Consider the following 13,394-nt stretch of genomic DNA (forward strand, 5'->3'; position numbering starts at 1 on the left):
TCCCAGACTAGGACAAGAACGTGTAGTCTCCCTTGGTCTTGGAGCGGCCATGTGACAACAGCTGCTTATCGAAGCTGGCTGGAAAGCTAGTTTCTTGCCATGGCCCTTCCACCGGGCGAGGTCCACCTGACAGTCCTCTGGGTTAGAGAGAAACTCTTTTTTCCAAATTGTTCTCTCCATCATTGATGAAGGCCCACTTGAAGGATACACCATACAACTCCTTGGGTGTTCCAGGCGTCCAGGCCGTGCCGGGTGTCTTCAGGCCCAGCCCGACCCACTGTGGGCCGCAAACCTAGACGCTTCCATGAATGCCAATGGCAAGGATGCTACACCAGGAGACTCTGCTGGGCCCTTTTAAAGACGACAGACATCAAGGGCCTGCACTCAAGTGGGGCCTAATGTCTGTGGAATCACATCGTTGGACAAAGCATCCGCAAGCAGAACCTGGCCCAAAGTCTCTGTTACAGGCTGTCCAGGGCAGAGACCTTGCAACTGACCCTCTGTACTTACCCATGGCCCTAGCCAAAATATGGCCCTGGTACTTGCTCCGGGAGCCCTTGAAATCAGGAGTGCCTCCGGGAGCCCCGGCCACTGAACACCACCAAGACAGGTGCTGAGGGCCACAGACCCCAACATGCCCACCAACTGGCAAAGAAAGGCTTGGGAATCAGAGTCCTAACTGCCCCCATGATCCTGGCAGGGCCAACTCTAGGGGCTACACATGCACACACCACAGCAGACCCTTCCCAGGGGCCCTGCAAGGTTCCAGAGCCTCTGACCCAGAGGGAGTACCACCAAGCCTTTGGGGGGAGATACTGCTAAGGGGCCAAGGAAGATGCGGCATTTTAGTGGATCTGTCTTTCCCTGATGTGGAAACCACAAGGCCTGAGGGGAAATCAACTCTACGGAGAGTGTGTCCTGGGACCCAAAAGAGTCAGTGTGCACCCAAGTGACCCTGGGAGTGGAGGTCGCTGGTTGGTGCCTCATCACCACTGATGAGGGGGTGATGGCCCCTCTCCTCGTCTGTGCTCCTGAAACCCCTACACCAGGGATGGCCAGTGTTCGCTGAACAGGGGCGATGCAGGGAAGATAAGATGCCTGCTGCCAGGCAGGGCCTTTCCCTCTCCCACCACCTGCTGCTCCCAGGTCCTTACGAAGTGAGACTCCACCCCTCGGCTTCTGCTTCCAGAAAAAGCGGTCACCTTGCCTGCCACCCGCATCGAGGCCAGTGGGGAACAGTTACTTGACATCTGGGCTCTGGACCTGAGCACGTGTGACCCTGGGGGATGACCTAAGTTACCCAGGAACACGATATGGCCAGAGGCCCCAGCCCGGCATCGGGGGTCACACTAAACCTCCACCCCCCCCACCTGTTCCTGAGACAGATCGGGATTGGAATTTCATTTAAGAAGGTAAAGCTGTTTTATTAAGAGACCAGGAGAATGGCATGAACTTTCAACAGCATTTGTAAACACATGTGAAATGCAGTTCGATTTCAGTAGTTTATTTTGGAGACAAAGCAGTGCAAGAGGCCAGCCACGCTTTCCTGCTTCCCCAGGGCTCAGGGATGGACTAGGAAAGGCGCTGTACAGACATTATAATCGGGGTTCAACACTCAAGTCGTGTAAACGCAGTTAGTCGGTGGGCCCTCCTTTCCAGGGCAGCCGGGCAGTCCCAACAGCACCTGTCCTCGCCCTAGGCCCAGTGCAGCTTGAGGGCAGTCCCCACCCAGTCCTTCCTTTCCCAAAGGTGGGTGACCCCCACGCCCCTGCTGAGCCAGGCCCGAAGGTACCTCTGAGTGCCCAGTTCAGCAGCCTCTCTCGGGCCATCCTCATCGGACCGTGCACGACAGCCTGGACGCCTTTCCCACTTTCTCAACGTGAACGGATGTCTCAGGACACAAGATCACGCTCAGGGGGTCCTATGCATTTTGCCCAGGTTCACGTTGTCCCAGGACTGGCAAAGCCCCTCACCGGCCCCCTTTCTTTGCAGAGGGGCGGGGCGGTCTGCCCGCCTGCACCGCGGGAGCGGAGTGGTCAGCCGGTGGTGTAAGCTGCCATCAGGGGCTGGGGGGACTCTCACGGAGGAGGGGTAACTGCTTCCTCACCTCTGGGGCTGCAGCTCCCCTCACACTTGGCTGGCTCTGTGCTTGGGGCTTGCAGTGAGTGCAGGAAGGGTGGGGCGGGCCTGCTGGGCGGTGCGAAAAGATGTGAAGCGTACAGGCAGCACCCCCCCCCCCACCCACCTGGCCGGGGGAAGAGGCCCCAAATCACCTCGAGGCCGAGGGGAGGCTCATCCGGCTGACTTCTCAGAGAGGCAGACTGCACCGCAGGGTGTAGGGCACCAAGCCTGCCCTTCAGAGGTCTCTGGTCTCAACGGCTCATCAGAGACAAGGACACGGAGGCCCAGCAACTCCTGGGATGATCTGTCCACAGTCACGGCACAAATCCTTGGCACAGGCAAGATCAGCCCGAGGGCTCCCGACCAGGCAGCCTCCTCCGGGGTCCTGGGGAGCGGCGCTTGGCCAGGGTGGGAGGCCCCCTTGCAGGGCCGCATGGGACACAAGTTGAAGGGCCTGGCGGACTCCAGGGAGCTGGACGTGGAGAGCAGAGGCCAACTCAGGACCTTAGCCGCCCCCAGGAAGCTTCCTTCTTCCTTTCTGTGAGTGGGCAACAGGCGGACCACAGCCCAGACCCCCTGCACGAAGCCCCCACAAGGAAACAGCAGGTGTGCCTCTGGCTTCCTCTGGCTCTTCAGAGGGACACCTGTACACCTGCCTGGGGCTTTAGGCCCCATTCCTCACAAAGCTGTGGAGGCCGCCAGCAGGAGGGGAATAGTGAGGGGGCCAGGCCTGGGTGCGAGGGGCTTGGAGGAAAGCGAGAGATGAGGAACCTCTCACTCACTCTGTTCAGTGGCCAAAAGCCTGACCCGGGACGGCCCCCCTCCAGGGTCCCCAAGGCCTGGTCCACAGCAGCCATCGAGACGAACAGACGTGGATGTGCACACGCACAGCAGCCACACGTGCACACGCACACCCCACCTCACATTCAGACCTAGTGTTGAAGACACAGCAAGTGTAAACCCAGTGAAGACATCTGCACAGCAGGTATCAGGCATCTTCCCCGAGGCTGGGCCACTTGGGGTTCTCTTCCATCTCCCCCCCCCACCACCCCTCGTTTAGATCATGACATCAGAAAATCAGGTTAAAAATTAAAAAACAAAAAAAAGAATCAGATCACTGGGAATTCTTAGTAGGAGCGTCACTGCTGGGAGCTGCTTGCCCAGCAGGTGCACTCTGCGGCCCGTGCCGCCCTCCAGGTCCTGGGCTCCGTGGCTACTGGGAGGAGGCCTTAGTGGCCAGTGAGGCCACGCAGTGCTGCTGGAAGCTGGGAGATACCGCCGCAGTGCAACCGAGTCTCTGGTGGGGCAGCTTGGCGGTGCTGCCCGTGCCCACGCCGCCCGCATCGGCCTCCGACGCCCAGGGTGTGTCCTGGCCCATCATGCTGCCGCAGCAGCCCGGGCTGGCGCTGCACGTCCGCTCGCCCGCCAGGCTGCCCGCCTGCTCTGCCAGGAGCCTGCTGTGCCTCAGTGGGGCCACGTCCCCCGCGGCTGCCGCGGCTGCACTCTGGCCCTGCAGGACGGTGGCCACGTGGTTCAGGAGGTCTGTGAAGAACTCGCTGACGCCCTCATAGCCTGTGGGCGGGAAAGAGACAGCACAGGGCGTTGAGCCAGGCTGGGGTGGAGACGGGCAGCAGGGAGAGCGGGGCACAGGTGGACTATGGGGCTCCCGGACTCAAGGTGGGCGCTCTCAAGACGTAGAGAAAACCGAGGCTCAGTTAAGTAACGGGACAGATGGAAGCCATCAAGCCCAGACTCAAAGCTGGGTGTGGGCGGGCTAGCCCTTGAATTCGGCTGTCCCCAGGGTGTGAGACGCTTGGCGCTCCAGCAGACAGGCAAACGCCCCATACCCTGTCCCTCTCGGGTACAGTTTCAGGGTCTCGTTTAATCACCGCCCCAAATGTGCCAAGATGCCTGTGGCGGGACGTGGCATGGAGGGACGTGGCAATACCGAAGGCCCACTCCTCCCATCCGAAATCATAAACAGCCATCCAGTCCACGTGGCCCAGCCTCAGCTTCCTCCTGTGTCAACTGAGAGGTCTCGGGGGCGGGGGGAGGAGGCCGTTGCGGGCCTGCCCGGGGAGACCCCTGATCCAGAGCGGCTACCCCTGGAACAGAGTCTGTTGCCTTCTCACCCCCAAAATACCTGCAGGGAGGTCCTCTGTGCCATGTGCTCTGAGCATCAAAGCCAAGGGGTGGAGACCGGGTGCCCCCAGCAGGGCCACTGCCCACCCACACCTGTGCCTCTAACAAAGCAGGGCCTGGGGTTCCCGAACAGAAACTGCCAGGGCCTGCCCACGGCCCACGTTTCCCAACACAGACACAAAGGCAAATGTCGGCAAACAAATCCTTGGGCGCCACCCACCGAGCAGGTTTCCCATCTAGGGCAAGGATTTTGCTAACTCCCCCAAAAACTGCATTGAAAGAAATACAACATGAGTAGGTGCCCCCCACCCCCACCTCCCCGATCCAGTGTGGAGGCATGAGAACTGGGCACACAGCTCCAGGAACAGGACAGAAACAGGTGCCCACTCTGCGAGGGGCTCCAGGCACTGCTCACACCCTGCACGGCTTCTCCCTCCACCAGGACGACCTCCTCCACCACTCAGAGGTCACCGGGACCCTCGCACATCCTCCAGGATGGGCCTCGCAGCGTGGGCACAGGCTGGGCGAGGAGGGCAGGCGCACTACCTGTCACAAAAGAGCCCATCCGGGGCCGGGCGGCGGAGGCATTCGTCGACGATCGCGGGCCCGAGGCCGAGAAGGGGAAGCAGAGATGCCCACGGCAAAACTAAAAACACGTACAATGGCTGGCATGCACGGTGCGTTCATGTGCCCTTACTCCCTCCTCACAACGTGTTCCCGTTTTACAGATGAGGAGACAGAGGCACGGAGAGTTAAGTGACTGAGCCCTTCCACAGGCGGACAGACACATGGCCGTTCACGGTGCGGGTGGAGACAGTGATGGGGCCCACGGCTGGTGTTCACCCAGGCTCAGGAAGTGCTGGCCCCCAGGCCGCATGCTGCATGTCCCTCGCAGTCCCTGGGGAGTGGGGCCCAGGGCCACCCTCATTTTACAGAGGATACAAAGCTCCCAAGTGGCAGTGCCAGGACCTCAACCAGGCCCTTTGGTGCCATCTGTGCCTTGAATATCATGTGGTCCTGGGCGGTCCACCGAGGACAGGGGGGGCTTCTTCCAGCCATAGGGCCGAAAGGCAGGCCAGGCCCCTAAGGGACAACCAGCAGGCGGGCTGCCGGGCTTCCAGGGTAGGGATACGAGCAGAGGGAGCAGAGCTGAGAACCAAGTCAGGCCCACACCGGGGAACAGACGCAGTCCTGTTCTGAGGCCCCCAGACAAGGCCCAGGGCAGGACATACGTGCTTCCTGAGGCTTCCTGGGGTGGTGTGGAGGCCTGAAGCTGAACTGGAGGCCGGGGAGGCCCCTCGGGTCGGCCCGAACTGGCCGGCAGCCAGGCAGCCAGCTCCCGATGCCTGGGGAGAACCGACCGAGCTGAGCCAGCACCGCGGGGCGCCAGCTCAGGGCCGGGCACCATGCCGACATCATCTCCTCTGTCTCCGTGTGGGGGGAATCACTGCTCCCGCTGTGCAGAAGGGAACGCTGAGAACAACCCCCGCCCCCAGATGACCTGTCCCATCGCAGCCTGGAAGGGCAGGGCCAAGATCGGAACCCACGGCTTTGGCTGACAGGTCAGGAGGGGAGGGCTCCAGTCCCAGCTCCAGCACTTGATAGCCACGTGGCTCGGACAAGACACCCAGCCCCTACTTCCATGTCTCCACGGGGTAAAGGGAGATCTTGGCAGCTCACTGCACGCCGTGCTATTGCGTGGACAAAATGGGAGTAAGGCTCTCCGAGCAGGCCTGCTGTGTAAGCGTGTCAACAGCACCCGCGGCTACTGCCGTTACTAGTTCCCAGAGCCCAGCACACGGCCCCTTTGACAGGGGGCTACTGAACACCCAGGGCCCCAAGGCAGCCTCCCCAGGAACATACTCTTCAGGTCGGGCCCACGAGTGCTCCAGACCCAGGCGTGCAAAACAAGCCGGGAGAGGCCGGGGAGCAGCTGTCTCCCGGACACGGCCTGCCCTGGGCTCCCCCGGCTTTCCCCCAGTGTCAGGCTCCCTCAGGCAGCGTCTGCTGGACTCGGCCCATCGTTCCGGCTGCCTCAGCCCCCACCTCCATGCCTGGCCCCATCTGGGCGGCCCTTCTCTCGGACAGAAGCCTCCCGGCCATCTGGGCCCACAATCACGGTCCCTCCTGAGCATAGAGGACGCCCTCGTGACACCCAGTCCAAACTGCCCATGTCGAGAGGGGGCCGACTCAGGACCTTGCACAAAGCCGAAGCTCAAGGGCAGAGCTTCATGCTCTCACCACCTCCCATCTCCATCCTTCTGGAACTTCTGCCCCAACAGCCCAGCATTGCTCCCTCCTCGTCCCACCAACCCGCTGACTCGGCTACCTCTTTGCCAGGCTACCTCTTTGCCAGCCCCCCCATGTCCTCCCGGGTTTAGATCCTCTGATTCATTGTAATTGTTCCCTTGGCACGCCCTGTATTCCCTTGATCTCTCTCATTCATTCCGTCACTTCCTCGTGAAAACCCCACCTCCGGCAACACCCAAGTCTCCATTCAGGCTGCACCCAGGGTGACGGGAGGAACACAGGCCATTGTTCCAACAGGCCTGAGTTTCTATAAAGGAATGCTGGCCTCAGTCAGCCGCTCTGGTCCAGCTCAGAGCGAAAGCCCGCATTCTCACCATGGCATATGGCGGGCTCATCTCTGGCCCTCCTTGTCACAGTCCCTTCCAGAGCCCTTGGGGGGTAGCTCCTTCCCTCCTTGCCGGGCTCTGCTCCAATGCCACCACCTCAAGAAGGAGCCCCTGGGCACCTCCTGTCCTCTGAAGGAAGGGCTCTGGCCATCATGGTCACGCTGTACCTGCATGTGTTACTAGATGACCAGCTGGGACACACAGTAGGCCCTCGATAAAAGTCAACTGAATGACTTAAGGAGCCAGTGGTGTCCTCCCAGCCTCGGTTTCCCTGGCTATGACTTGTAATGGTGGTGGGGCCTGAGGAGTGCAAGGGGACACATGTCAGGCCCCCAGCCTGACGCCCAGGAGCCGCACAGCCTGAAGTCACGCTCTGCACCCCGCACATGAGGTCTTGTCTCACACCTGGCAGACACCCCTGAGCAGTCCCTGCATGCCACGCATGGGCTCTCCCTGGAGATGCTAACCTCCCTAAGGTACGAATCATTTCCTGAATGTTTCTATACCCACTGAGCAGTGAGTGACTTTACCTCCACCGCTGCTACTTAATAAAGGTGGGAATCAAAGCCAGCTGGGAGGGTGGACGAGTCAGCCTCAGGGTGCCCCCAGGCAGAGTGGGCTCATTCTGGGGAAAGTCAGCTGGGGACGTCACGGCCATCATCCTTGTAGGCTAACAGCCCCACTGAAGGTTCTCCGGGTGCTATGTCGCACCAAGAAGAGAGGAGCACGGGGGAGCCAGGCTGTGCCAGCCAGCCCTGAGGGCCCCAGCACATGCTGCCTGCCTCAGGGCTCTGGCAAACGGCAGGGAGCAGGCGCCGTTGCCACGGGGAGCTGGCCGGCTCCAAGGCCCGTCCCCAGCACCACAGTTCAGGGTGGGGGCAGGAGCACGGCCCCGCCACCAACCAGTACTGTAACGTGCGGTAATTTCTCCCTCCCTGGGAAAGTCGACTCCCTGCACATAAACTGTGGAGGACGTACTCTCTCTGGGGTCCTTTCAGGTCTCAAAATCTACAAGCCCAACAGAGTAGCTGAGGTTCCGCCAACAAAGGCTAACACTGATGGCGCAGGGTCAGTGAGGAAGGTAAAAGAATGGGTTTAGTGCGGGCCCACTAAGCGCCCAGGTTCACCCTGGCTGGATGCACCGACCTTGTTTGCCAACTTCACCACATACCATAAACCCATTTTGCAGGTGGGGCTGAGGCTTAGCGGGAACACATTTATCCCAGGCCCTACCAGCAGGGAAGGAGGAAGCTGATCAGCCGGGCCCACCCGCCCCATTACCCAAGGACACCAGTGTACGGACGGATAAAGGTGGCCCCACCGCTCACCTGGGAAGGCGTTGATGTCGATAACAGCGTGCTGCCCCGTCTGGTTATTGATGATGATGTCAATCCCAAACAGCGACACACCCAGCGCCTGCCGAAGGGCCCGGGACAGCTCCCGGATGACCTCGTCACTCGGCCGCTCAAACACGCCCTCGATCTTGTCCAGCTGCCAACATATACACACATGCAAGTCAAGTCAGGCCACGGTGGGGAGGTGCAATGCCACGCCAGACACAGAGACCCTGCCTCAGGTGCCCCAAGCTTGGCATTACCGTCAGGCAAGGAGGCAGGACAGACCCCTGGTGAGTTGCACTCACACGGCCACTTCCCACGTCCCACCAGTTGGGCAGGAACGAAGTATACAGTGTGCGTGTGACCCCTCTAGTCCCTGTAACAAGCTGGGAGGACTGCCCCACCCCAATCGTCCTCTGCTCTCGTCCTAGCCAGCCTGGGACAGCCACACAGATTTTCACGGGCTCAAGCTCGGCCCCTAGAAGGGCCACAGAGGAAGGGGAACCTTGAGAAGTGTGTGGGATGGAGGGAACATGGATTTGAATCCTGACAGTGACTTTCTAGCTCTGTGGTCCTAGGGAGAAGTACTCGGCCTCACTGTGCCTCAGTTTGCTCAAACAGGACCAACGAGGTCCCTATCCTCTGCATGGGGAGGTCCCTGATGTGGTGGGAACAGTGTCTGCCTCACTGGGAGGAGGTGCTACCCTTACATTCTAGAGCAGGGATAGCACTGTGTGACCTCTGAGTCAGGAGAAGGTTACAGGAGGTGCTCAATAAATACTGGAGTCCTAGGGGCTACAGGGCTCAGAAGCCAAAGAGGAAGAAGGGTGAGTGATCTGTCAGAAATAAAGTTGATGCTGGATCAAAAACTTTTAACACAGGATTACCACGTGACCAGCACTTCCACTCCTGGGTATATGTAACCAAAAGACTGAAAACAGGTAGTTGTAACCCAATGTTCAGAGCACCGGCCAAAGGTGGAAGGAAACCAACCGTAGTGCCCATCAAAACATGGGATCAACAAACTGTGTTACCCACACAATGGAACATTATTCAGCCATACAATGGTATGGCGTGGGTGAACCCTGAAGACGTCAGGCAAAGTGTGAGAAGCCAAACACGATGGGTTACACATTAATATTTACAGGTTAACACGAAAGGTCCAGAACAGGCAAGTCCGTGGAGATGAAAAGCAGACTAGTGGTGGTGGGGGTTGGGAAGAAGAGGGAAGGTGGCAGAAATGCTTCATAGGTACAGAGTTTTCCTCTGAGGTGACGAAAATGTCTCGGAACTTGGCACAGGTGGTGATAGGCACAACATGGCGAATGCAGAAAATGTTACTGAATTATTACCTTAAAATGGCTATGTTGTATGTTATGTGAATTTCACCCCATTAAAAAAAAAAAAAGTGTGGGAGGGAGGAGAGGGTGGGTGATGGGTATTGAGGAAGGCACCTTTTGGGATGAGCACTGGGTGTTGTATGGAAACCAATTTGACAATAAATTTCATATATTAAAAATAAAAAAAAAAAAGTGAAGCTGAGTCAGGAGGGCTGGGGACAGAGCCCTGGGCACCAAGGACAAATGGCCCTTACCCCGGCACAGGTAGCTACAACGGCCGATGGGGAGCTTGCACACATGCCCCGAGTGAGGAGCCCACGGCGGACACCATCAGCGGTCCCCTGTGAAGCCACACCCGCGGGCTCTGCACAACCGGCGGGGCCCCTCAAACCCACGACCCTGCTGCCTTGGTGTGCTATCAGAGGAAATACTTTCTAAGGGGCCAGTGCCAGACTGCCTGTGACAAGCCCTTGTCACTTAGCACCCGCCCAAGCCTGGGCAGGTATCCCCCATTTTGTGCTCCCTTTCGCCAGTCAGAAGCTCAGCGTATCGAGGCAGCTCAGCCACGGGATCTGTGGCCCCAGGTCCTCCCCAGGTCAGAGGGAGCCAGGCAAACACCATGGCACAGCCCATTCCCTCCCGCACGCCCTGAGCCGTAATGTACGCTTCTGGGTCTTGTTTTCTCACTCCAATAAATGAGGTAATAAAAACACCTGCACCACGGGACATAGGATCCGAGAAGCTAAGGTTTAAGGCTTGCAGCACAGGTCCACCAGCAAGGGGGGTGGGGTACGGCTGCCGTATTAACACACTGTTTACAAAAGCACTTTCTCAGCTCAGCAAGGCATCTTGCATCAGAAATCCTCCCGAAGCTGTTTGATTACATTAAACTAACTAGCCATCCCAGGACAAGATAAAGGCACGGAAATCCTGCCCCTGGGTTGTAAGTGCGAAGGCTACAGTGATGTTCTGGGGAATGGGGAGGCAACAGAGGAGGTGAGGGGTAGTCCTCCGGATCACCACGATCACCCTCCTCCCCCAGCATGGTGGGCTGAGTGCTTCTGGCACACTCCGGCGCACGTCTGGGCGCTCTGCATCCAGTAACTCCCCGAATCCCATGACCGCCCTGCATGGCAGGATGGGGAAACAGAGGCTCAGAGAGACGACAATGCGATTCCCAGACCACACGGCCGAAACGTTGTGGAGCTTGGGTGTGACACCAGCCAATCTTGTCAGTGTCCACACTCTTATGTAGCAGTGTCTGGGGGCCTGTAAGTTGGGTGTGGGAGTCGGGTTCACCCTCAGGGGCCTCCAGCCAGGGAAGGAGGTAGGGCTTCAAGGCCAGGACAAGGCTTTCTGCATGAGGCCCTGATGGTGGGAGGGAGGAAGCTAGGAGGCAAGTCTGGAGTCGAACTGTGTCAGGCTGGCCTGTGGGTGTGCAGGAGGGGCTTGCATCTTGAACAGGAAGGGTATGGCTGAGTGCCATTCCCCTGTCTAGTTTCACATGGTGTCACTTCTGGGGGCTTCCTGAAGAGCAGTCACGAGCTGAGGGGAAGGAGGTGATGGTGGAGCACAGGTGGAGAGGAGGCTCAGAAGTGTCTCTAAGCTTTCCCAGCCCACAGATGAAGACACACGCCGAGCAACAGACAGGTGATTACCCAAGGTTACCTGGGACCCACTGGCCTCAATTAACAGCCCCAGGGGCCACGAGAGCCACACTGGGACTGGCAGGGACAGCTTCCCACAAGTCCGTGGAATGCCACCCCCGCCCAGAGCCACCAGCCAAACAAGGTCTGAGAGCCTTTCAGGAACGAGCCCCGAGGAACTGCACCAGCCCAAAGTCTCCGAGGGCTGGAAGACCAGAAAATCTTTTCTTGCACAAAACAGCTTTTTACATCTTTTTACAGTGCACACAGACAGGCGCTGTGGGGTTCTGTTTAAAATCTGGTTGTTCTCTAAGCTTCCTTGGAGAACATGGAACTTGTTCCTGGGGAACGCCTATCAGCATCTGGAGGGACACTGGTGCTGCCTCCAGGTCCCTGTCCACACCCATGCTCTGTAAAACCCTCTGCACGCTGCCGGCTCCTCAGAGGAACCAGACACAAACAAGAAACAAACGGGCGGCCTGGAGCAGGGGGGCAGGAGGTAGTAGGCAAGTGCATGCCCCCAACACAGGAAGCGGGGGTGTGAGGCCCAGGGGCAGGGGCCTACCGTGGATGTTGTCGATGAGAACATCCCAGGACACAGGCAGATCCTCCCGGATTAGCCGGGACGGCCATGACTCAGGAGCAGGAGATAAGGCACAGGGCTCCAAGGTCAGGGGAAGCGACAGCAGAGGCCGCTGGCTTGCTGGACTTAGGAGGGATGGCAGAAGCTGCCCCATGGCCGACTTCAGCTCAGGTCATGATCTCACGGTTTGTGGGTTCGAGCCCCACAGCGGGCTCTGTGCTGACAGCTCGGAGCCTGGAGCCTGCTTCACATTCTGTGGCTCCCTCTCCCTCTGCCCTTCCTCCCTCCCTCCCTCCCTCCCTCCTTCCCCCTCTCTCTCCCTCTCAAAAATAAATAAACATTAAGAAGCTGCCCCATGGCAATTTCTAACTCTCTGCTCTGGGTAAAGACTGCTTTGCACATACCAGTGTGATAAGAAGCCCTAAATTCCCCAAAGACCCAGCTTTGGAATCAGACCAATCCGGGGTCATACCCTAGCTTGGCCCCTGAGTGAACAGTCCTGTGAGTTTGGAGAAGTTCCTCAACCTCGCCGAACATTAGCCTCCCCGCTCAGGAAAATGGAGCTGTCCGCCCTGCTCCCGCAAGGCTGTGTCCAGGCCTGGCTGTGATGCCCTGCGGCGTCTAGGATGGCTCCTGACACACGGTGACGTTCACGGAACGGTCGCCCCGAGCGAGCCCTCCTGCCCCCACAGAAGTAGCAGCAGGCCCTTGACAACGCTTACTGGATTCACGTGGACAAGGAAAGAAAAAGGAAGCCGAGATGGTGTCGCCTCCCACCCCTTTTCTTAAATCAGGAAAAAGGCAGCAGGTCTCCACAATATCTGTGACATGGGGCGGGGGTGGGGGGGGTGGGGATGTGTCAGGGGAGGGAGTCCTCATTCTGGGAGAAGAGTTAGAAAAGCTTCCACTGGGAGGAAACTAGTGGTAAACGAGTGTGGCTACGATGGCCATCGGCACGAAGGCCTGAAGCAAGCAAAGCAAAGCGGTCTCCGGCCCCCGGCAGGGAGACGGAGGTCCTTCCACCGTGCTCTGCTGGAGCTCAGGCCTGGGCCTCACCACCGACAGCACGCTGTGCACACCCAGGCTCGGGAGGGCACACGGCCAACACGGCAGAAGGAACATACCGCGGTCAGGACCGATGAAGACTCCGGCTTTGACACGTTGTGGCTGTTGAAGAAGATGGACTCGCGGTCTGAAAAGCAAAGACAAGAAGGAGCCGGAGTGAGCTTAAAGCAGTGATGGTGACTCCACCACCTGACACCAGGGGGCAGCACCACCCCAGCCACGGCCACGGTGGCCGTAGGGTTCAGCGTCCAACAGCAGCCAACCCGGGGCCCCAGTGAGCCGGGCGCCCCCACGACAAGAGGACACTGCCCCGTGGACGGAAACACGCCTGATCAGGGTTCCCATTTCAAGCTTTCCTCCCATACAAAAATAATAACCTTAATGAGCCTACCTCTGCTACGACCTTATGGTATCTTAGATCTGGTTTCCCCCACATCCAAGGCCCCATTCCCAAAGTGTGTCTAATGTGTCTTACGGACATGGCACTAGAAAGGGGATGGAGTGGTGGCCGAGTGAGCGGGAAA

General features: G+C 58.8%; 1 protein-coding gene across 4 annotated transcripts in view; it reads right to left on the bottom strand.

Annotated features, from left to right (window-relative positions):
• Window positions 1–1,403: 1,403 nt before the first annotated feature.
• Window positions 1,404–13,394, bottom strand: part of ITPK1 (inositol-tetrakisphosphate 1-kinase) — a 179,495-nt gene continuing 167,504 nt past the window's right edge. For all 4 annotated transcript variants that reach the window (XM_030319831.2, XM_030319830.2, XM_030319828.1 and 1 more), the window contains 3 exons: window positions 12,930–12,997; window positions 8,228–8,390; window positions 1,404–3,693 (listed from right to left, as the gene is read on the bottom strand). In XM_030319831.2, coding sequence (XP_030175691.1) covers window positions 3,335–3,693; window positions 8,228–8,390; window positions 12,930–12,997 — 590 coding nt within the window. In that variant the 3' untranslated portion in view covers window positions 1,404–3,334. The remainder of the gene's footprint in view (window positions 3,694–8,227; window positions 8,391–12,929; window positions 12,998–13,394) is intronic.

The sequence above is a fragment of the Lynx canadensis genome, chromosome B3 (genome assembly GCF_007474595.2).
Source record: "Lynx canadensis isolate LIC74 chromosome B3, mLynCan4.pri.v2, whole genome shotgun sequence".
NCBI classification, from domain to species: Eukaryota; Metazoa; Chordata; class Mammalia; order Carnivora; family Felidae; genus Lynx; species Lynx canadensis.